Source organism: Gallinula chloropus (genome assembly GCF_964237585.1).
Source record: "Gallinula chloropus genome assembly, chromosome: Z".
NCBI lineage: Eukaryota > Metazoa > Chordata > Aves > Gruiformes > Rallidae > Gallinula > Gallinula chloropus.
Genome location: NC_140089.1, coordinates 74,205,974 through 74,230,896, shown reverse-complemented (window position 1 = coordinate 74,230,896; position 24,923 = coordinate 74,205,974). Strand labels below are relative to the sequence as shown.

Genomic DNA, 24,923 nt, shown 5'->3' with positions numbered 1-24,923 from the left:
TTCAATGAACATTGTATTTGCTCTAAAACCCATAAATCTGTGATTCCCCCTCAGACAGCATGTTGTACTGCTTCTTTCACAGAGGCAAGGTACATGTAAGATGTTGGTCTGATAGTAATTGAAATCAAACTGAACATCTGCTCCCAAAAGCTTTAGGAAAACGGATCTAAAAACCCCAGACAGGCTGTATTTGTCAGTGGCCACCAGAATCAGTCATTTAAAAGAAAACCAAGAATCCGTACAGAAAAAACCCAAGCAGTTATAATTAGCCCCCTTTATGATTTTACAGGAAAATGCACAACACTGAGGTTTTGCATCAGCAAAATGTGCTTAAATCCACCATAAGATCCACTCATAAGCACAGCAGCACTTTAAATCTCTGTCGTTGATTCTGAATGACTGAAACACACCAGCTCATAAAATGGAGCTCAGGCACTCTGCTGCATGAAAACCCTGAGGCACCTTTGGATTTAAGTTTACATAGTCCTGAAAAGCTGCATTTAATGGAACTGCAACAGTCACAAGTCAGGTGTTAAATACCCAGCAATGCCCAATTTGTAAAGAGCTGCAAGCAACCAGAACCAGGACAGATCTCAGCAGAACAGCAGAGACCACCAAGGCGGTAAAAGGCAGCTCAGAGCAGCTGAAAATGCCACTTCGACTTCACATGCAAGAGATACTGCTGAACACTAGACACAGATAAAAGACTGAACTTCTAAGACGGGAATACATTGCTTTTGTCTTTAATACCATCCTACTTAAGCTCAAAGACTTTTAGGTTTAAACGGGAACTGATTGATTGTGAGCAGGCACAGATTATTTTTTTCTTACTTCCTTCTGCATAAATTGATACCCTTGATATTTTATTCCCCCTTGAGGCATAAATAACTTTTTTTGGTGTCCTTTATTTGTTCTGAAGTTGGTTCTGATATAACTCTGTCTTCAGACCATAGAGTTTGCTGTCTGTATGCTTATCCATATGGACTGAAATGCTGTTTTCTTTTGCCTGCTGTGCTCTTATTAAGCAAGCCTTTAATAGATAGCTGTCTCTCCTTTTGATTAGTGCTCTGTCATGAACTCAGTTTACCTGCCTCTCACCTACAGTTCAGCTTGGTTCTTAAATGGTTTATTTCCATTTTACTGATATTTTTACATGGGGCACAGTTGCATGACTCTTTGCTCAGATGCCAGTTGTTAGATAAAGTCACAGAAATCCTTTTTTCATGAAATTAGAAAGCATTCAAAGATAAGTCAAAATTAATCAGATTATCCAACAAAAAGCTTATTTGCATAGCAAAGAACACAAACCCATCAAAAAAAACCCCAAACTCAAAACTGAACAAAAGATCTCATTGACCTTAAAGATTTGATCTATGCTGTGCAACTCTGCGTATGCTAGAAATTCAAATAAGCCCATACCTATCATCTTCCTCCCATATTGCCATCTTGAAAGTTGATTATATCAATGACAGTATGAAACCACATGTTGCTCAGTTTCAGTACAAATATCTCACATGCTCACAATAATTATCAGAATAAGCCTGCTTTAACATTCCTCAGGGTGCTTTTGTGATAGCAGCACAAACCTTGTTCACCCTTCCTTGTAATTTCCAGTCTCAGCATGCCTCAAACTAGTAATTGTTCTCATTAAGGGTTTTAGTCAGAGGAACACAAACCATGCTGTGTGGCAGCCACCTACATGACTGTGCTCACGGAAACCCAGTTTGTACCACGGTCTTAGTAGATATTCTTGCAATATTGATAAGAAACAATTTTATGCATGAGCATATTGAAGCCTCTCAGCTTGCAAACCCTGACAGCACCATCGCCTCTGTGTTAGGCACCTCCTGGCTCTCCTGTGGAGGATGTTGATGTCCAAGATTAATAGTCTCACTGGAGTTCTGGGACCAAGGGTTGAGAGCCCAACCCTGCAAAGGCTGAGGACAAACCAGCCATGTAGCCATCACCCACTCCTGTTGCAACTCAAGGTTAGCAATCTGCTGGTACCCCACTAACTACAGCAGGGTAGTCATGTGATAGAATCATCCACTGCTCCAGTGAGCAAGTGTAATGAGTTTTCCTGATAAAACAGTGTCATTCTGGTAATAACAACACCAATGCCTGTTACTGAAACTACATGCAGGGCAGACTCTAGCTCTTCTGAGGGCAAACTCAAGTCTTCCAGCTGTCTTCTGCCTCAGCTGCCTCCACTGCAAATGGTACAGTGAAAGCTGGATGAGTTGATCAGGAGTCCTACTGGCCTCAGACATGTGTTGTGAGGATTCAGCACCATGAATAAACATTCTGAAGGGTGTACAGAATGAAAAGTCCTATGTTAACATGTTACAGATGAAGAGCCAGGCAACTTGAAAAGGTGGCAGACACACAATACTGTCAGCCCTTACACTTAAGGAAGTCAGCTGTGTACTACAGCTCTGTGGTCCAGCCCTTGCAGCCACAATCCCAGCTCTTGGAAGGAATAACCTCTAACCCCAAGGGCTGCGAAAGCCACCGTGTAGCACTGAGCTATGCACACCGAAGGGTGGTGCCTGCCTTCACCTACAGCCAGGGAGGAAAGAAGGTGTGCTCATCAGCAAAATTTCCACTGGGAGAGGACTCTCCTCCTCTCACCTGGCTACCTGGGACACTGTTTTCATCCTGCTGGGGCAGGGCTGGCAGATCTGACAGGACAGGCCAGTGCAGCACTGCCCCATGAACCAGCACCTGAAGTCAATGCCTTTTCCCACATCTCCGGCAGCAGGGGAAGGCCAGTGGCACAAGCAGGGCAGGGAGGGGAAAGCCACAAGACTTGAGCAGTGTCAGGGAATGGCACATTACTTGGGTTTGACCATGGACTGGGATCAGTAGTATTCCTGAAAATTTTTCTGTCCTGAAGGGATACATAGAAGATGCCATTTATTTTCACTAACTGGGAACTGGGAGGTGCCAGAGAGCTGCCCCTCACTCCCTGGAGGATGAAAGAGCAGGGGGTCAAAAGAACAGACATGATGTGGAAAGACCTCTTGGGAAGGACTGTGGTTTGGTCCCAGCTCACCACCATTACACATCAGCGCCAGGGGCCAGATCCATGCCATCACCCACACTTTCAACAGTGTTCTGTAGGAGCTATCGCACCAAGAACTGGACAGTAGGAACATATCTGTGCTGCACAACTCAGAGGCATGCAGAGATATTTAATGTGACTCTTTCTTCTGAGACCACAGCTTTTGCCCCAGGTGGCACCTCACTAGGTCAGAGGTATTGATCATTTGGGCATGGCTTGGGTATCAATATGGCTTACACCACACATGCAAATATGCCCTACATCACCATTTCCAGCATTTTTTGTTGAGGTGTTATGTACTTTCTCATATATCATTGCTACGGTGATTTTCATTCATTACAAGCCAGCAAAATCTACTTTAATCTTTGACAGTTATTTTACTGCCTCTATTTTCCCCATTCTGTTTCCTTGCTTGTACAAACACAAATATTTGCTGATTTCTTGTAAAGATTTTCACTCCTTTCAGGAACCATTTTTCCATGTGTTAGAGCACTCAGCTGAAAACCACGGCCTTAACTCCAAAACATGCATATGCCTTTTCAAAGCCAGTGAATATTCAAGATGTCTCAATGATCTCAAGTGGACTCTGAGAGTATTGAATTTTGTTTACAAAATAATAATTAAACATTCAAGTAATCCCAGTTCAAGTAGCAAGACTGTGATTCCTGATACCGGATTTCAGAAAGAAAATAGGACCTAACTAATTGCATTAAAATTTACTTTAAAAAATTTGGTCTTAGGCTATTTTAGTTCAGAAAGAGGGGTAGTGGTTGTTTTGGGTCTTTTTTTTAATGCCTGAGTCATCAAAGCCTGACAACGACAGAAGACTAACAATAGCAGTGCTCTAAGACAGGACTCCCATCAAAAAACAGCTGCTCCTCTCTGCAGAGATTTCAAGGAGGGGAGGAAGAAAAGCAACTTCATTAGCACAAAGCAAAAGGGCTGTTTTCTGTTTAATGAGAGTTTTATCACTAAAGGCAGAGAACAGATTTTCTCCTGGAATTCGGGTGGCCAGTGCAACCAGAATGAGAAACTGGTCCCACTTACTGAGTGCGGCACTGCCTACCATCAAGTACCCATTACCAGTAACACCAGTGAGCACTGAAGCAGGTCCCCTTGCTCAGGGCAAAGTGACGTACAGCATTTCTTCCCTCTCCAGCAAAGCACACAACCTGCCTTCATGTAGCCTTTTGCAAAGAGGCATTACTGTTCAAGAAAAAAGCACTCCTCTGCAGGAGGATGTACTCATATGAGCCTGAAGTTGAATCCCTACACTTTTTAACTTTCCCCACCCTCCATCCAATTTTGCCCATGGGTGCCAGTTCACTGGTTAGTCTTGGAGCTGTAGTTCAGCACATGTTGATTTTGGCTTTTCAAGGATGCTGAGAATTCATCCCTCCAGTGGGAGAGGCTGATGTTTTGTCTGTCACTGAAACATAAGCATCACGACTGGAAAGAACCATGAAAAGTCCTTCAAGCTAGCTACACGAAGATCAACTACATGAACCCCTCCTGGCAAACCCTTAGGTTCGTCTGTTCTTACAAGCCTCCAGTGATTGAGTTGTCCCAACCCTCCTCTGTACTCAGAGGATCCCTATGTAAATAACCTTATGCAGCCTTAGGTGCACTACTCAAGAATGTTAACCATGTCTTCACCCTGTTCCTGCTGAAGATTTACCATTTATCAGTAAATAAGCTTCCTTGAAGAAGAGGAACCTTAGGTACCATTCCACAGTACATCATTCCACCATAATTCTCTTCTGAGAAAAAAACAGTTTAAAAGGTCCTTTTCTTGTACATGCCCGCCGTTTGTTTCTGTCTCCTGATCAAAATTTACCATTCTTTCAGTTGCACTAACAGAGCTGTAGGGAGAAAATGAAAAGCAGCACATGGAAATGGTCTGGATTAAAGAAGCAAAGCAACCATTTCTGCTCTCCATCAATCCTAAATGGACCCAGTTCATTGAAGCGATTTGATTTAAATCAGGCACTGAACTGGCATGACCAAGGAGCAAATGAACTGAAATGTGGAGATTTACATGATCTCAGCAGGGACGGGCTGGATAGGAACTCCTTAGATTCATTTATATACCTCTCAGATCCTCTCCAGGCAGCTGTAGTGTGGTTGTAAAATCAGCACTACCAAGGCCAGACTGACCAGAAGCAGAAGATTTGGGCAACACTGGGTGAGATTTTGTTATTAATAGTCCTAAAGGCACACAGGTGGGAGTTCCTTATCTAGGATCCTGAGTGGACATTAGGCTGCCCACAAGCTGCCACATTGCAAGAACTACCTACATCAACATCCAACAGCCCTGAATTTATTCTTCTGAAATACTTATCTATAATTTAGTCATCTCCAATTACTGTATGCAGTTTGGAAATGTACCGAATCGGATGACACAGACTACCATGCTGGGGTCAGATGAATGTTTTAAGGTAATTGATCATAGCACTGTACTCTGCGAAGTCACCAGGGGGCCAGATGTCTTCACTCTCCTATTGAGCTGTTGTTGCCTTCTGGGTTTCATTTTTAAGGGGAGGTAGAAATGAGCTCTAAAGGGCCTTTCCTGCCCTCCCTTCAAAGAATATTGCAGCTGAATTTATTGAACCTACACCTCTATGCACATACAAAAATGCAACAGGGTATTTCAAGTCAGTAAATGGTGGCTGTGGAGGGGATTAATGTTCACTGTCCTATTTCACCATTTTTCCCTGATTCTGTGATTTTAGCCATTGCACTGAGGGCATTAACTAACAGCATTATCAATGCAGACAGCTGTGAAATGACTCAGTGGACCCTGCACTACAAAAGATCTCATTAATGAGGCAAGTCTAGTATTTTGGCTCCTCTCTTGGTCAGTGTAGTGCGGAACTGACTGCCAATGCTGGAGCTAAAAGCTTGAACAGCTACCACATAAAGTAAGGCATTTAGCTTTTATATCATGACTGAAGAAGGCCTTGTAACACTCAGTTATGCTGCCATGGACAAATACATGATAGTCATGGATTAGCAGGAAAAGTACTGCCTGCCACAAGGATTCCTGTGTTTGAAAGCTGGCTTTTCCCTGTCATCCAGAAGATCAAGTTAAACAATCTTATCAACAGCTCTTCTCATCAATTAACTCTCTGGAGATAGTACAGTGGAGAAACATCTCCCGATTTCATAATGGTGGTACAAATTGTTAAGCTATGGAAATTGAGGGGAACAGAGAGATCTGAGTGTTGTTCAGACATTGCTTTCAATCTTTTGTAGCCTGAACAGAGATGGGCCTGACCACTCATTTACACTGGTGCCTGCACTTGGCATGGCCTGCCTACTGGAGACAGTTGGTGCTGGTCCCAGTTTCACACAGAAAACTGACTGTTCAAGAACTGCCAAGAAATTCATAGGGATGACAGTACACGTGGGCTATGGAGATGGGAATAGGAACTTACTTCAGTATCTGTGAAACACAGGAAATCTCTGCTTTACGTAAGAAAACATCTGTCACCAATCAAGGAAATAGCTACAGGTTTGGGGCTTTTTTCATGCACACACCCCTGCCTTCTAGTTCTCTAAAAAGAGAGCTGTGATTTATTCATGCACTCATTACACTCGAATCACTGTATGAACACCATTCAAATCAGGTGTTAAGGGTTGACTGCAGAGCAGGATCTGCTTTGTCACAGACCATTCACAGACACAGTTTCCTCCCCCAGACTCAGCCAAGGGCTTAATTTTCTCCAAAGGTTGCCATGATGTGTTGCCTGGGACCTGTCAAAGAGCAGTCCTGCTGACGAACTTGGTGGGGGTCTCCAGGTACAGAGCTGCCCAGCTACTCTCCTGTTCCAGTTTCACTTGCTGCTTCTGGCTCAGCTTCTCAGTAACAAAAGCACATCCTCAAGCGTGTAAAATTTGAATGATGTAAGGTAGAAGAGACAGATTAAACAGCAATGAGTTAAAACCCCCGAAGAGGTCATGCATGGAGGAAATACTCTGAAATTTAATGTGAAGAACAACGAAATAGGGTTTACCAGAGCAAAGCAGAAGAGGTGATTTTTACCAGGGTTTAGTCCTGCCCAGAACCTTGGAACACAGATGAATTAGTGGAATGACTCAGAAAAACCCCCACCAAACAGTCCACTTCCGAGTAACTGGAAAAGTTAGTAAAAAGGTACATATCACTACCAGGGAAAAGACAGCAACTAGATGCAAGGCAGAGTTTATTTAAGAAACTCCTGGCTGCCAGCACTATCAGTGTAGTGTATGACCCGCACAGAATTTCACACATCATTGCACGGTTTCCACTGAAATAGATACAAGAAATCTAAATTACTTAATTAAATAGGTAAAATGTGGATTTTTTTTTTAAAGTCTAATAGTGCAGCCTGCAAAATGAATGTTTTCTTCCTGTGAATGCTTTGAAATGAAACTAAATCTCACCTATATTTGAATCTTTTTCTATTGAATACAGAGCAAAGCAATTTCCATTTTCATTCAGATAAACAGCTCTAAATCGTTCTAGTTTTTTTTTGTTCCATCAAGTGGTGATACAAAGTCAGAGTTTGCACTGGCAGAGAACAGACAACCAAAGCACATGAAACTGCATGCAGCTGTTTGCTATAGTACCTTGCTCAGTATAGTCTACAATATATTATTCGGACAGGCACACTGTAGAATAATTTGTATTGAATGTAATGTTGAAAAATGCAAGGGAAATAACCACACCTAAATCAGAGAAAGTTGCAGAGAAGAGATAGGTCTCACAGCACTCCCAGGAATGTGACACTCTGATTCTTCGGAGAAGATGGAAATCAGTTTCATTTGTGAAACCTCAGTAAGGAGATTACAAAATTCAAACGGGAAATTTTATTAAAAATAGTTGCCTTTGAAAAATTGTACAGGGAAACAGTCATTCTTCATCACTGCTGCTAACTGGACAAGCAAGAAGCAGCAGAGAATATAGGAAGAACTTCAGTCTGCACATCCAAGCAATAGAAATTCAGCATAATTACAGCTCTGATTTGAATGATGTTGTGATTAAAACAAGTCAGGAAATGAGATGGCGGGGGACAAAATTATATAGGAACATAAATTTTTTCAGTTAATTAAAAAAATTAAATGTCTAGTTACAGTTCAATATAGACAATTAAACATCCTTTTTGGTCTTTTAAAATTTAAATAATATTAAATTAGGTGTCATTTAAAAATAAAGTTAATTCAAAATTGTCACAACACTTCAATATTTCTAAAACATTAAGTTAGAAAATATCAAGATGAAATGTTTTCCTACATACTTTCCTCAAATCCAATTAGTCATCAAGTTTGACCCAGTTTCACAAATAGTATCAATGGTGCTCACGAATCTGTTTTTCCAGGAAATTTCTGTTTAGCATACTCCCTGCTGTACCTCTCTCCTCTTGAGGCACCACGCCTTCTGCTTCCTACTGTTGTTTCCTTTGATTGTATTAGCAGCTAAGTGCATTTTTGTGGGGACAGAAGTTCCTCCACCTCCTTCACCAACAAGTCTTTATGTGCCCAGGTAGTTCTACCATTTTCCTTGTGAGGGAAAAAATAGATACAGAACACTGAGGAGCACTTATTATGCTGCTGTCATCACCACTCAGGGTTTTGCAACCCAGAACCCCAACAGTGTGCCTGGACCACAGACTGCTGAGATCTAGGGCTGTCACCCACTAGCTCCTCTGCAACAACTGCTTCGCGTCACCAGAAAGAGAAACTAAGCTGCTTATTATTCTTCATACATTTTCTGGCTTCTAACTCCGGCCTCACACAGCTAAACCAGCTTTGTTAATCAGCTGGATCCCAGAGGCAATATCCTCCTAAATAGCATCCTGGGCATTGCTGTGAATCATTTACCAGCAGCAGCCTTGCCTTCCCTGAGCTATTCCGAATTCCTTCCACTTGTTTTCCACACAACCCAGTTTTAACAAGCCCAAAGCATTCTTACAATAAACCCTGTATTATACCAACTATAATTATGCCACAGATAGTACCCACGAGATATTACAGAATAAACTCTGCTGTTTCACAGTGAGAAATGTTTATTCTGAGTACAGCTAGGAAAGGCGTGCTCACTGGGCTACCTTCCTGACAAGGTGGCCCCATGTCAAGAGGGTTTGTCCCCCTAACACAGACTTCTTTGACTCCTCAATCATCTCTGGGCCTATGAATGACTGCTGCAAGGGCATCTGCTTCCCCATCGCTGGGCCATAGGTTTTCACACACCTCAAGACCAGACTGCTCCTGTTGCTCCTGTGAGTCCTGTCCCCAAACCTCCACTGACAAGGCAAGTGGCATGGATGTGACTGTGCAGCACTGCTTTTGACCCAGTAGGCTATCAGACTTGCCATCTTCCCATAGAATAGGGCCTGGGAATCTGCTAACTAATGATCTCCAATCTTCTTTCAAAAGCTGATAGAACTCGTCATAAAAGCAATCAGCTTTCTCAGTCCTGGCTTTCCAGCTGTTAAGATTGTTAGAAATCTTCACTGATGGCAGGGAGCCCTTCTCTCACTTCCAGCTTAAATTTATTTAGTCTGCCTAAAACTGTTGCTCTTCTGAGAACACTGGCCTTTAGCCTAAACTGTTTTTTTTTTTCCTCCATGGTATTTATTCCCCTGTGATATTTATAGACAGTAATCACATAGCCTCTCAGGCTTCATTGTGCTAGGATAAACACGACAAGCTCTATCAATATCTTCAGCAATTAATTCCTCGTTTATCATAGTTAGTAGTCCCTCTCAGCATCCCTCTCCCAGTTTTAATCTACTCTCCAGAACACAGATGATCAGAATTGCAGAGGGTATCCAAAAAGATAACCTACTTGCACTTTGGGCAGTAATATCACCTTATTTCTGCACATACTGGGAATGCCTCCGTGCATATCAAGAGGATATCACCTTTCTTCCACATGCTTTCCACTGAAGGCTCAGCTTTAGTGAGCCATGGGTTGGCACCTGCCTTACCTGACTTCCCCAGCTGATGAGATGCCACCTTACCAGAGCAAGTCTCCATTGTTATGACCTTGCATTTTATTCCAGCTCATTGCTTAAGACTACAAGTGTACAGTTTTGCTATAAGTTACCAGTCAGCTTTCCCCTGCTACAGCTGTTTGTGTTACCATCAAACTCCATTAGCAGTCTCCTACAGCTGAACCAAGGGTCCCTCAGGGAAATATGCAAGATCACTAGGCTCTTTGAGGAATACAACCATTACCTTCTCTTCAGTCTGGTACTTCCAATCAGTCCCAACTCCTTTTCCAATTCCCAGATTCCATGTTGGTTGATAATATCCCACTTAACAATTTACTGAAATCCCAAAAGTTTCCTTGAAAATTTCCATAGAATTAGTTACAAAAATAAATGAAGATCATTTAACATGAACCACCTTTGGCAAAATGAGATAAATACTTACCCTGTTTTCCATTAACCTCTTCATTTTTAATTATCAGTTCTTTCCAGTTAAGCAGTTCAGTTTCATCTTCTCCTGAAACCTTGAGGGGGCTCAGACCATTCCCCTGCCATTTTTAGATAAGGGTCCTATGTTTGCTGCTCTCCACTCTAAACCACTGTTTTCATAGGTCTGCTTTAACACGTGCAGTGCTCGGGCTAGTCCTTCAGCAATTCTGCTACAGAGACTACACAGCACACTCACCACTCTGCTTGAATGTAGTCAATTCTTACAGCTTTTATAAAGCACTTTCCCTTCCCCAGTGGTACTGGGAGTTGCAAAGGAGGCTCCAAAAGGAATTCAGACAATTCAGGCACTGGATGAAAAACTAACTTTGAAGATCCACACTGAATACAGCAGAACTTAAAATGAAGATAAGCAGGATTCATACAGTTATTTGTACTAACTCACAAGGGCCTGTCTTTATGGCAGCAGTGGTACAGTCTACTTACTACACTGTGCAAGACAGTGAAAGGAATAAAATCTGTTCTGGTAAATATTTCTGCCATTCTCTTTAACATTCATTACTGACAGATTTTGTAATCAAATGCTAACAGTTATCTTTTCTTTTAACTCAGTCGTATAGCCAACAGTCTTGAAATGTCTAAATGATGCAATGGCAACATAACTGACAGCAAAATTCAGATCAGTCATAAAGCTGAGTCAGACTCTTCCACATTGCATAGTCCCAAATCACTGACTCTAGACAGCACCTAGCATCATGCTGTCTGTCTCTAAATTTTAGAGAGGGTAGTCATGGCATTTCACTTGTGACCAAAATAATGAGGTTGAACTCTCTTAGAGAAAAATCAAAACCATGTTCTGACTTATTTTTCCTGCAAAAAAGTAAAGGGCCTGGAGATGTTTCTTTGATGATAGTGTCTCCTGAAGAGCTCTGCCCTTCTACAGTGTATATTACCATGCAAACCGGGTGAATTATTTTTGTTGTTAATAATGATACTTTTTTTGCCAGTGATATTCACCCTATAGCTAATGGATAAAACTGTAATTTCTAATGTTCATAATAAAAATTAAAATGGGCATTAGGAATGAAAGAAAAAGTATGATTTTTGTCTGCAGACTGTTACTCAATCAACCATGATAGTGAGGGTCAGCTAAAGGCTGGGTACTTTAGTGCCAGACACACATTCTGGTATTAAATAGACCTGGCCAGAAACCAAGAACTGCTGCTCTGTGAGAAAGTCCGGTGTTTGAAAACGTGATTTTGTTTCAGATTAGGAAGAAAACACAACAGTTCGGCCTTTCCCATCATCTGAAGTCCAAGACAAGACCTGTTTCTGAATACAAAAATAAAAAGGTGTGAATACAGAAACAGCATTAGATATTGCGATTAACACTGTAACACAAGCCGGAAGACAAGACAGAATTAATAGAAGTACAAAGTTGAAATGTTTTGACATAAACTACTTTGATGCAATAGACTCCTCCTTGGACAAAAACACTGAAAGATGCATTCTTGGAAAAAAAGTTAGACTTTAGGATAACTGCAGTTTTCAGTTAAAAAAAAAAACTGCAGCAATGGGGGGAAAAACCAACAAATGGTTTTGCAATTGATGGGTAGGAAAAATTTACACAAACATGCACTTGCTGCCACATCTAACAAAACTAACAATTGTAGACCAAACTCTTGAAAAAGGAAATAAAATATTAACCAGTATACCACTGATGTGATCTCAAAATAATTTTAAAAACAAAAAAAGTTTGGATGATTTGCAGACCTCTTACTCATTCTGATCAGCACTAAAAATAGCCAGGCATTGTGAAAAGTCTCATGTTTCCAGTAATACTGGTAACTTCTGAATTGATCTCATATTTTATTTAATGAGAACTTGATACTGATGAACTGCCTTATGATACCACAAACGAAAGAAACTACATCACAGACCATCAGGGAAAAAGTAGATTAAAAATGCATTATATAGCTTGTAAAAATATAGCAAGTGATTGCATCAGTAATAAACTAAAATACTCCTGGAGTGAAGCCTGGATAGGCATTTCTTTGAGATACACCGTAACAAAGAAGTCATAGAATCATAGAACAGTCTGGGTTGGAGGGGACCTGTAAAGGTCATCTAGTCCAACTCTCCTGCAATCAGCAGGGACATCTACAAGTACATCAAGTTGCTCAAAGCCCTGTCCATCCTGACTTTGAATGTTTCCAGGGACACAGCATCTACAACCTCTCTGACCTGTTCCAGTGTTTCACCACCCTCATCATAAACAATTTCTTCCTTATCTCTACTCTGAATGTAGTCTCTTTTAGTTTAAAAACACTACCACTTGTCCTATCATTACGGGCCCTACTAAAATGTCTGTCTCCATCATTTTTATAAGTGCCCTTTAAGTACTGAAAGGGTCCAATAATGTCTCCCTGTAGTCTTCCCTTCTCCAGGTTGAATAAGCCAAACTCTTTCAGCCTATTCATAGGAGAGATGGTCCAGCGCTCTGATCATCCTCATGGCCCTCCTCTAGACCTGCTCCAAAAGCGCCATGTTTTTTCTGTACTAAGGAGACCAGAGCTGGACACAGTTCTCCAGGTGGGATCTCACCAGAATGGAGTAGAGGCAGAGAATCTCCTCCCTTGACCTGCTGGTCACAATTATTTGGATGCAGTTGAGGATACAGTTGGCTTTCTGGGCTGCAAGAGCACACTGCTGGCTTACGTCCAGTTTTTCATCCACCAGTAACCCCAAATCCTTCTCCTCAGGGCTGTTCTCAATCCCTTCATCCTCCAGCCAGAATAGCTACTGACCCAGGTGCAGGACCTTGCACTTGGCCTTGCTGAACCTCAGGATGTTCACATAGACACAGTTTGTCCAAATCCCTATGAATATGGCATCCTATCCCTCAGGTGTGTCAACAGCACTGCTCAGCTTGGTGTCACCACCATATTTGCTGAGGGAGCACTTGATACTATACTTGATATAGGCTGAAAGAACTGGGGCTGTTCAGCCTTGAGAAAAGAAGACTGAGAGGGGATCTTATTAATGTTTATAAATATCTGAAGTGTGCAACAGAAGGGGAAACGGCCAACCCCTTTTTGATGGTCTGTGGAGACAGGACATGGGGCAATGGCCTCAAGTTGGAGCATAGGAAGTTCTGCACCAATGTGTGAAAGAACTTTTACACAGTGAGGGTGACAGAGCCCTGGGACAGGTTGCCCAGGAGGTTTGTGGACTCTCCATCTCTGGAGATATTCAAGACCTGTCTGGACACCTACCTGTGCGATTTGTCCTAGGGAACCGGTTTTAGCAGGGGGGTTGGACTTGATGATCTCCTGAGGTCCCTTCCAACCCCTACAGTTCTGTGATTCTGTGATTCTGTGATACACTATTGATGTCATTGATAAAGATGCTAAAAAGTACTGGTCCCAACAAAGACACCTGAGGGACACCACTTATCTCTGATCTCCATCCGGTCATTGATGACCACTGCTCTCTGGATGCATCCATCCAGCCAATTCCTTATCCACCCGTTGTGGTTTTGCCCCAGCTGAGATCTGAGCACCACACAGCTGCTGTAAGAGGGTGAGGGGGTAACTGGGGGAGGAGGAAGGGAGGGAAAAGGAAACTGAAAAAACCCTACCTTGTGGGTTGGCATAAGGCTAGCTTATTGGGATAGCAGAGTGCTAGATACAAAAATAATAGTACTTTGTAGCAGAATATATGAAAATGGTGATACACAATGGAGTTTCTCACCGAACCACACTCAGGCTGTACAGCTCAGAGCTGTCCTGAGACTGGACCGTCCCCAAATCGCATGTCCTCAGTATAGCGCTCCTCCCATCCCCACCACCCCTGCCTTCCCCAGCCCCCCGTTGTGCTGAGCATGACATATTTGGCATGGAATATCCTCTTTGGCCATTTTCGGTCACCTGTCCTGGCTGTGTCCCCTCCCAGCTTCCTGGGTGCCCCCCACTTTCTCGTTAGCAGGGCAGCATGAAAAGCTGAAAAGCCCCTGTTTGCTTGGGAACAGCTAAAACATCAGTGTATTGTCAGCACTGCTCTCACCCCAACTCCCAAACACCATACACAGTAATCCACTGGCTGCTAGAGAGAAAATTAACTCTATCCTAGACACCAAATAGTCCATCCAGTGAATCCATATTTCTTCAATTTAGAGAAAAGGATGTTGTGAGGCACCATGTCAAAGGCCTTACAGACATCCAGAGAGGTGATATCTGTAGCTCTTTCACTGTCCACTGATATAGTTACTCCATCAGAAGATTTGAGGGATGGACCACTCATGGGATAAGGAATTGACTGGACAGTCACACTCAAAGAGTTGTGGTCAACACTTCAATGTCTGAGATCAGTGACAAGTGGTGTTCTTCAGGGATCAGTACTGCAACCAGCACTGTGTAACATCTTTGTCAGTGACATGGACAGTGAGATTGAGTATACCCTAAGCAGGTTTCTGATGACACCTAGCTGTGTGGTGTGGTCAACACAATGGAGGGAAGGGATAACACCCAGAGGGATTTTGACAGGCTTGAGAGGTGGGCCCATGTGAACCACATGAAGTTCAACAAGGCCACGTGCAAAGTCCTGCACATGGATTGGTGCAATTCCAAACATAGCTACAGGCTGGGTGGAGAATAGATTGAGCAGCCCTGAGGAGAAGGACTCAGTGGTGTTGGTGGACAAGAAGTTCAACATGAGCTGGCAATGCACGCTTGCAGCCCAGAAAGCCAACTGTGTCCCTGGCTGCATCCAAACCAGCATGACTAGGTTAAGAAGGGTGATACTGACTCTCAAGACTCTGCTGTTGGACCCCACCTGGAATACTGTACCCAGCTTTCAGGTCCCCAGTACAAGAAATTTATGGACCTGTTAGAAAGAGTCCTGTAAAGGGCTGTGAAGATAATGAGACGTCTGGAGCATCTCTCCTATGAAGACAGGGTGAGAGAGTTGGGCTTGTCCAGCTTGGAGAAGAGAAGGCTCCAGGGAGACCTTTTAGTAGCCTTCCAGTACCTAAAGGGAGAGGGACTGTTTATCAGGGATTCTAGTGATAGGAAAAGGGGTAATGGTTTAAACTTAAAGATGGTAGATTTACATTAGACAGAGGGGAAAAAATTCTTCCCTGTGAGGCCCTGGCACAGGGTGCCCAGAGAAGCTGTGGCTGCCCCATTCCTGGCAGTGTTGAAGGCCAGGCTGGATAAGGCTTTGGGCAACCTGGTCTGGTGGAGGGTGTCCCTGCCCATGGCAGGGTGGTTGGAACTAGAAGATCTTCAAGGTTCCTTCCAAGCCAAGGCATTCTACAATTCCGTGATTTACCGCAACTGAGTCCTGGGGTAAGTCCACCCAGTGTTTATTTCCAGTTACTGTACAATAAAGAAAAGTCCTCTCTGAGCTGGAAAATATTTTTGTAAGTAACAGCCCACCTATAATTCTTATGAGAAATAGCTTAGAATGAAAAAAAAAAAAAAACCCAAATGTTCATCATCTGGATTAGTACATAACAGTGTTCCTCAGACTGCAGAGCTCAAAGGAGGGAACTTTGCACCAAGAGAAAACTGTTCAGTTGGATTTATGTCTTTTCTGATCTAGCGCAGCTAGACAGCAACAGCACTGAGTGGCTGTCTGATGGAGAAAGGGAGCCAGCAACACACACCACGAGGTGAGACAGATCATTATCATCCAAACACTCTCTGAGCTGAGATTAGCAACATGCTCAGAAGAAGTTACTGTGCCTGGTGTGAGAGCAGGGCAAGAGCGTGTCTTTAATTTCTAGTGCCGCAGCACTGACCTTACTTACCAGTCTTGGCTGAGCCCTGTCCTTTACTTTCTACAGAAGGATACTTAACAGATGGACCAAACCAGGTGCAGACACTCACTGTGCCTTATGCTCCTACTCTTCAGAGAAACAGTGCTGGCCTTAGACAACACTCATGTACCTTGATGACCTTCCAGCAATGCGCTTTAGGACTGTCTAACTAACACCCAATGACAGCCTAAAACAACCTCCTTGGGTACAAAACACCCTTTCACTAATTCCTCCCAGTGGCAACTTTGAAGGTCAATGGTAACACTCCCATTTCAGATTTAGTTATTTCATCTTAATTGCCCAAATCGTAATCATCACTGCACATGCAGCTGAAGTAGACATGACACTTGCTGGGCTGAATGCTTGCAACAGCCCACAGGAAGAAATGAAAACTAAAAAGACTCTACAGGGGAGGAGAGAGATTGTAAAAGGCAGCTAAGGAAAGGATGCAACAACAGCAGTCCTGAGCAAAGGTGATCCTCCTGATGTGGGGACTGTGGTCATGAGTCCTGCTTGGATAAGACAGTTGAGAAAGGCAATGAGGAACCGAGTCCTCACTGCTTTCCTCAATCAAAAGGTGGCCCTGTGCTAAGCATCAAAACCAAGGCAGACCATAATGATCTTTGCTCTGAGAAAAACAGCTGCTCACATGGTCACAAGCTCATTGCAACATCTGCTCATACTGTGGGGAGCAGGGCAGTGAACACACTGGCAAAATGATCCCATCCTGGTTACTCAAGCAACACATACACCACCATACCCATAGGCATTATTTGGACTATAGCATCACCTCGGAGCTGTAATTTGAACAGGTCTCACTGCAAAGGGAGAGAAGCCAGTTTCAGAGGTAGAGTATGTAAATGCAAGTAGGTAGGGAATAAAGGTCCATGACTGTCCCTCCTTGCTGTCCAGCTGCAAAATGAAGGAGCCCATTACCCAAGATCTGATTTCATTCCTGATTTACTACACAGCAGTGCTTGCATGCTTGCTGGCACAACTGGGAGCACCACAGTGCTGTTTTAAGGATAAAGTTAAGCAGGCTTCAATACCCCACCATGAAACAAATGATGTTAAGGTTCCTGCTTTGTGCTATAGCTCAGAAAACAAATTTTCAGTAGGAAAGTGCCATGGCTCCTACTCCACTCAAACCACTCAGTCACCTTCATATCTTCATACTATTTTATGACATAATACATTTTGGATGACAGTTGCTTAGTTACAAAAACTCTCAGATCAACAGCTACAATATAAAAATCTTGCCAGAGGTCACATTCCACTGTATGATCATTCAGTGTCTTAAAGACATGTGTTTTATTATCTTTCTAGTGTCTGAAACAAGTACTGAAAGTCATTTTGCTGTAATAGGCTGCGCTATCTTGAAAGAACCGTACAGCCTGTGATAATATATACAGTGCTATAATTATAATTATGGACAAACTCTTATTATATCTGACTACATGAAGTTTATATCTTAGCCACAAAAAAACTCCAACCAACACACAATACCACCACCCTCCAAAAAAAAACCCAACCCAAAACCACAAAAAAAACCCCAAACCAGTACTAAAAAAATAGAATCAAAGAAAATGGGATTACGAAGCATTTGCCTAGGAGTAGAAAAATAACAAGAAAATGAGGTTAAAATTTTCTGAGCTTTAAGAACAAAAGAAATCAAAATAAGCTTTATATTGTATCAAACCAGCATCTTTCATAATAACAGCAGCTCCCTAAGAAAGAATTGCACTGCATCCCACAAACATTGCTGAATTCCTAGGGAACAAACTTCATAATCTCTGTTTTAATAGACAAAAAACATGGGCATTTTTATAGCCCCATTATAGAGAAGGTGGTACATCACCAAGAGCTTTGTCCTGGCCACTTTCCCTAATTACAAGCCCTTTTGCAGCCTCCTCTTCCAGCTGCTTCTTTTGCACAAGTGTGGCACCAGAGAGACAGGATCCCTTACTGCTTCTTCTGCATGCTTTGCTCTTGCATAGCTCTGGCTACAGCCTGAATGCCTAACTGCTCATTCAGTCCACAAAGGCTACTTGTTTGTATGCATGGAGAAGCATTTAATAAAATTAATTGCAGAAGTGTTGTACCTGGATTCCAGGGGCTTTCTGTGGCTAAGGCTTCCTTAGCCTACCACCACAGTGGAGATAGCCAATGCACAAGCTGGGGCTATGCAGGCGACTTCTCTAGGGACAGTGTGGGTGCATTCTCTCTAGATTACAGCTGAAACACCTCTAAGGCCTTGGAGTATGCTGAGAATTGCCCAGATCCATCAGGAATGATACAGCATGTGCAACAGGGTTTTAAGAGCTGAAAGTATATTTTGAAAATTTCTATCCACATCCAAGAACTCCGCAACTATAGAGCAGCTACATGAGATTAAAAATTCCAATTTCCTATCTATACTTTATAGCATCTATACATAGTGACTGCATGTTATTTAGTCCAAAACTGCTTGTTACTCTGCTTACAAATTGGCAAGAATGGGCCTATAGACCTACCTACATAGCCCCTGAGGTAAGGGTTTGCAGCATGCAAGTGCTAATATAACATAGAGACGTGGATGGTGTCATACCTGCTGAGACTGTATTTAATTGAGTTTGTATTAAATGTCTCTGTACTACAGAAAGTGATTAGCAGCTTGAAAGCCACCTTGAGAATAAATTTGGAAAGGCTTCGTGTAAATCTCTGTGGTCATTTTGTACCTCATAAATGAAGAGGAGATGGACCAACACATCTTCACAATGAGGTAAAGAGCTAGGCAGATCCAGGCCCAGCCCCAACAAACGCATTTCCCCTAGGCTCAGCACTTGTTAACATCTATTAGCAGTAGAGTTTCCTTAGTGATCTAAGTAATGTCAGAAAGATCAAAGAAAATCCAGCTGACTTAACGAGACATTTGCAATTTCACTATAGCAGCTGTGAAGATTGAAGCATGAAATCTTTGAGACAAGTAGATGTTAGTGACATCTTACAGCAGCAGGGCTGGAAAACAAGCATTTCCTTTTTCTTATGAAAAATGCTGCTTTCTGTTTGCACAGGGTTGGACTGCTCAGAGTGTGATGATGGGATCACACAATATCTTTACTAGTAGTCACACAGCATATACTGTAACTGCAAGGAGGTATTTTGGTATGTAACATGATAAACGTTACATGCAGGCAAAGCAGAGGCAAAGACTCCGAGACACCCCCACGCCTCACAAGAAAACACCAAACCAGTTACCCGAAACCAACACTCCAAACCCAAGCCATCAAAACAATGCTGGTGGGCACTGACCTTATGATCACCATACCAACTTCCACTCTGGATTAAATCCCCCAGGCTACTGAAAGGTATGTAGATAAATGCTTTTTCCTAACAAAGTTATTAAAAAATCCTGTGCTCTTGCACTTTGTAGCATTTTATTACCATTGGAGGTTCATGACCAAAGCCATCAGACACAACCACTCAGCAATTCCCAAGGGTACACTATACTAAAATCCTTGTGCAGAAGGATGCTCTGATGATGAAATGCTGCTAAAACGCCTCTCAGCAATATCAGCTTGAATATACACAGCCCATCTTGAATTTTACTGTACAGGCCTGTTGACATGGCAGTCAGATGCTATTCTGTGTGCAAACATGGAGATTGCCTCTTGTATGGATAGACCAGAAAAGTAATTAAGGACCCTTTGAGGATGAATAGGAATACTAAGGATTTGGCTTGATTGTCCAGAGTGCTTTAGAGTAGTCTAGTAATATACTAGAATGGAAGAGAAGAAAAGGAAAAAATAAAAAAAGAAGAAGAAAAGATAAGAGGAAAAAGGTTAGAAAAAGAGAACAGAGAGAAAAAAGAGAAAAGTGAAAAAAATAAGAAAGAAAAAACAAATAAAAAACACAGCCACCACCTCTAAAGTCAAACTCAGTGAGGGACAAACATGCATGTACCCTACTCACTAGTTGGGGACCAAGTATTCACTTGTCCCTCAGCAGTTAAATAACTCACACGACCTGCGCTGCTATGTGGCTAACCAGTTCTAAACCCAAATCAGCTGATTGGAACCTGCTGCTTTCCTGCCGCCCATAATAGACACAAACATCAAAGTTGCGTGCAGGAACAATGCCCAGACAATAAGCAAAATGCAGCTGCCATTTATATATATATATATTTATATATACTGTTATATATATTTATATATATATATTTATATATACTGTTGGGTTTTTTTGATTTTTCACATAGAATAGTTGAAGAATAGCATCAGTTTAGTACTAAGCGTGGATCAGAAATAGCATCAAATCCCACTCATCCAGCAACACAGAAACTCTCAAAGATTCAGCTGGCTGAGAGAGGGCTTGGAAAAGGAGCGCACCCTCACTAACTGACTCAAAAATACCACTTCTTGAAATTTCAGGGATTATTTTTCATATAATACCCACCTATTTGCTAGCTAAATCTGACCCTTCTTAGTTTACGACTGCACCCAGAGATGGCTTTTCTGCAGACAGCTTCTGTGGCCTACTTACCACCCCTTTTGTTAATGATATGGCTGCTTTCCCACCACTTCAAAGGTTCATTCTCATGTGCAGGATTATTTTTTTTCCCTTGGTTGCTAAGGGGGAAGCTTTAGCGTGGTGGGCAAGGATTTAGTCACATGCAAGCTACAGGGAACATTATCCTTAGACATTAATTTGGATATCAAATGACAATCAGCTGGGTATGTGTTTATTTTCTGTTTCACAAAAGCTTTAAAAGTACCACAGGATTTTTTTATCCTCTGAAGGAGATCTATTTTTCATCTTATGTGTTATTCAGCCCCAGAGACAACAAAGAGAGTATCATGCTTGTCGCTACTGTCAGATCTAAAATTAGTAATTTCACTGCATATCAGAAAACAAACTAACTAGATTATTATGAACAGCTCCACTCATCAAAAGGTTGTTTCACAACCGCCTCTCAGATGTACTAAAGGCAGCTGCCTTACTGTGAAGTTAATTCAATAAGCACAGGAAACGTAATTCATTTGGTATGTACTGTTTGCTAATCAAAGACTATTTTTTGGCATCTAAACTGTGTGTGACAGAATGTTAAGCCTGAAAACATATTGTTAGTCCTCCAAGTTTTTCATTAAATGCAAGAAACATATCATGCATGCATGTGATTCTCATTCAAGTAATGAAGATGAAAGCTGTGTCAAAAGTTTTGTAGTGCTGAGCTGTGATCCTAGAGATTTTGAGAAATTGTAATTGTACATGATAAAAAGCTCAATGGCTTTGTAATTTTTCCTTCTTTCAAACTGTTGAAATTACTGAGAGAAACCACTTTCCTTTTCTCAGGTGGCCATTGCACTTCAAATTGTAAATAATCTCCCGAGCTACAATTAGAGGTATCAAAACCAGATGTGTTTTATTGTATCTGAAAGGACATAATCTTTGCTCTATTTTCATAATTGAGTCAATATGTAAATGCAAACAGCCACTGTATAGATGGGGGGGTGGAGGGAAAGAAACGACTAAGGTTTTTTTGAAAATGTAGAACATTTCTTGTATGTAATATTTAATATGTAGGGGGAGGGGGGTGTGACACCTCACCACAACAGAATTTGAAAAATTCAGCCTTATTCCACATTTGCATTCAAATCTTCCAAAATTCAATCTGAGGGGAAAAACTGCATCCAATTATGGTAACAAAACTGCTGCCAAAAGTAAGATACTGCATTTTTAAGGCAGAGCTCATCTCCAGCCTTTATTAATAAGCAGAAAATAGCATAAAATGTGTAAATCTATTCAGCAACTGACATCAAAACCACATTATCTACCTGGACACAATAATGGGGGTTTATCTGTGCATTCATTCTGAAAAGGACAGAATAATCTTTACAAATCTTTGCAAATAACTACGAGATGGCTCAAAGTAGCAGACACAGGAGCAGCTGGAAAGTATGTCCCAGCTCCTTCAGTATATTTTTAAGTCACAAATATATTGAAGCAGCAAGATTGAAGAGAATTATGTAAATTCTACTAATTGTCCTGCATTCTTCAATATCTCCTTTTTATTTTTTAACAGGATCATTATCAAAGGACGAGCAGTTCTTTGTATACCTAAAGTTTACTTTCGGAGCACTTAATATATCAGCTCGGTTTCTTTGTAGATTAGCACATTATTAGAAATAACATTTCCAGATATTCCAGACCAATTATTTACTGACATTTAAAGTTAATTATAATTTCAAAATTTGCAGTAGAGAAAGTCACAGTTAAGAGTTCAAAGGCTCAAGTCATTCAAAGCTCATCAAAAGACATCTAGCATACATTTGAACTTTTTATTTTTCCAAACAGCTTCAAGGAAGTACATTATGAGCCAGAGAAGAAAAGGGTTTTATAACGGATATTTTATTGATGTAACAAGTTTTAAGAAGAACCTGGTAGTTTCTCGATTGTACTACTTCATGTTCTAAAGAACACTTAGAAAGGTGTTTATCAGAGAAAACAAATCGCTGAACAACAAGGCGAGGGTTTAACAGTAAAATCCTTTAACAAACAGCACAGAGAAGTGCTCTTCAGACTCACCAGAAAGGGAGATTCCAGTACCGAGGGAGCCTATAAAAACATGTGGAGGACACAGAAACGGCTGCAAGTGCAATTGCACAAGCACTTCTGAATCACATTCCACAGCTTATAAAACCTTCTGTGTTAGTGTTTTACCATTTCAGGTAGAGTTTTTCTTTGGGTTTGATTTTTTTTTTTCCAATTTAACAGTTGCTTTGGAAAGCTGCCATAAAAATGACTCAGGCTTTCTCAAAAATAACGCGTGTTTTCTTTGCAGTGTAGTGTCACAAGCACTACATCATTCATGTCAGAAGGGGACAGTGTTCCAAATAGACCTTCCTGGCACAGGCATATCCATGCAGAGAGCAGAACATTAGCTGGCTATTGATCCCCATTATAAATTTTTTACTCTCTGCAGCCTTTTTTTTTTTTTTTAACAAGAAAAAATAGTTCTTGTGTCTTGGCATTGAATTTCAGGTTTCCTATCAAGTTGTCAAGAACACAGTCACACATATATGCCTTTAAGCTGAAAATTGGCTGTGATTTATCAAAGTCAGAATGGTATAAATAATGCATGTCTTGCACAGATGGCTTTTTTTGTAATGTAACAACTAATGGCCTGTCAACACAGTATTCCATGTATACAACCTTTACAGTGGTCTGCAGTCTCTTTCCTGTATGATAAATGAAGGCCTGTTCAGAGGAAAATTCACTTTATTGGTGGCCCCATATCTCTGATATAATGTGTGACATTATGCAGAGAGAAAAGCCATGCATCCTTAAAGTGTGTAAAGGTAGTTAAGGATGCAAGTTGAGCAGTGTTGGGCTTTGCTGATGAGCCAAAATGAAAAAAAAAACATTTACCCAATACCTCAAGCCTGATGCATCAATAAAAACTTAAGTGATCTATATCATTCAGACCAAACTGTCCATGACCAGTAAGGAAATTTGAGGCCAGATGTTCAGTACTCACAGTAAGAACACATATTTGAAATTAAAATAAATAGAAAAACCCGGATTCAGAGAAAAATAAAAAAAAAGGTTAAGCCAATCTTTTAAGATCTTGTTAGGCTTTAGTGTTGCGTTTTCCTTCAAGATACAAAAGCTCTCCCTCTTTAAATAGCTTTGAATTATGTCCAAGTTTTGACCAACCCACAGTAGCATGGAAGAAACACATCTGCTGGAATTTCTTTAAAAGGAATTAGAAAAGAAGCATCACCAATACACAATTCAGCCCAGTCAGCCCACGTTACCCACCAGAAACTTACCTTTCTGTGATTGTTTCTCTGAGACCACTAGCAACTCCTTTCACCACTGTACTAGCCTTTGGCGTCAGCACTACTTGAGATATAAAAAAGGAGCCCTTCTTTCTTCTTTCGGTGATCGATGCCTGGAGGAATTGAATCAGTTTTTCCGGATCTGTTGTGTTTGCCCAAGGAGCTGGCATCATCTGGCCTGGCCAAAGAAATGGTACCTCGAGAGCCACGGGACTATGGTAGAACACCAGCACCTGGTGTTCCTTTTCCCACAGGTACTGGAGGCTGACTTCATGAGCAAATATAGCAGGACACATTTTGTTTCCATATGTGTCTTTGAGCATTTGGACGAGCTTTTCATGATGGTATTTCTGCATACCGTAGAAATGATTGAAGTCCAAGAAGACCACTTCTTTTGGGTGTTCAGCGAGAAATGAATTGATCTCTTCCAGACCCTCCTTGACTTTGGCACTGAATAAACCATGAGCAAAGTAGAGTTCATTGTCTGGGTCTCTGGGCTTGGTGGAAATTCTAAGATCAAAATACCGTATACCTGCCCCCAGCTGGCTGGTGAAATTCATGGTCTGTGTAGCCAACCACTTTCTCATCAGCTTTTTGGCAACAGTCCCAAAAACAGACACAAAATTCTGGACCGTCTCTGGCTGTTCAGGCCCAACAGGAGAGGCTTCATCAATGTAGAAGCTAAATGAGTCATGAGATCCTAAAAACACAACAGAGGAAAATGATCAATATTGTATTCATATATTAAAAGTCATTACTGATTCTTGCTTAATAAACACAATTTTCTGACCGGTACC

The 24,923-nt window shown here is 41.5% G+C and overlaps 1 protein-coding gene across 1 annotated transcript in view; it reads right to left on the bottom strand.

Annotated features, from left to right (window-relative positions):
• The window catches only part of PLCXD3 (phosphatidylinositol specific phospholipase C X domain containing 3), a gene marked incomplete at both ends in the record, with an annotated part of 84,385 nt that overhangs the window by 1,198 nt on the left and 58,264 nt on the right, over window positions 1–24,923 (bottom strand). Inside the window, one exon of the mRNA XM_084278872.1 lies at window positions 24,118–24,826. Within this exon, the coding sequence (XP_084134998.1) occupies window positions 24,118–24,826 (709 nt within the window). The remainder of the gene's footprint in view (window positions 1–24,117; window positions 24,827–24,923) is intronic.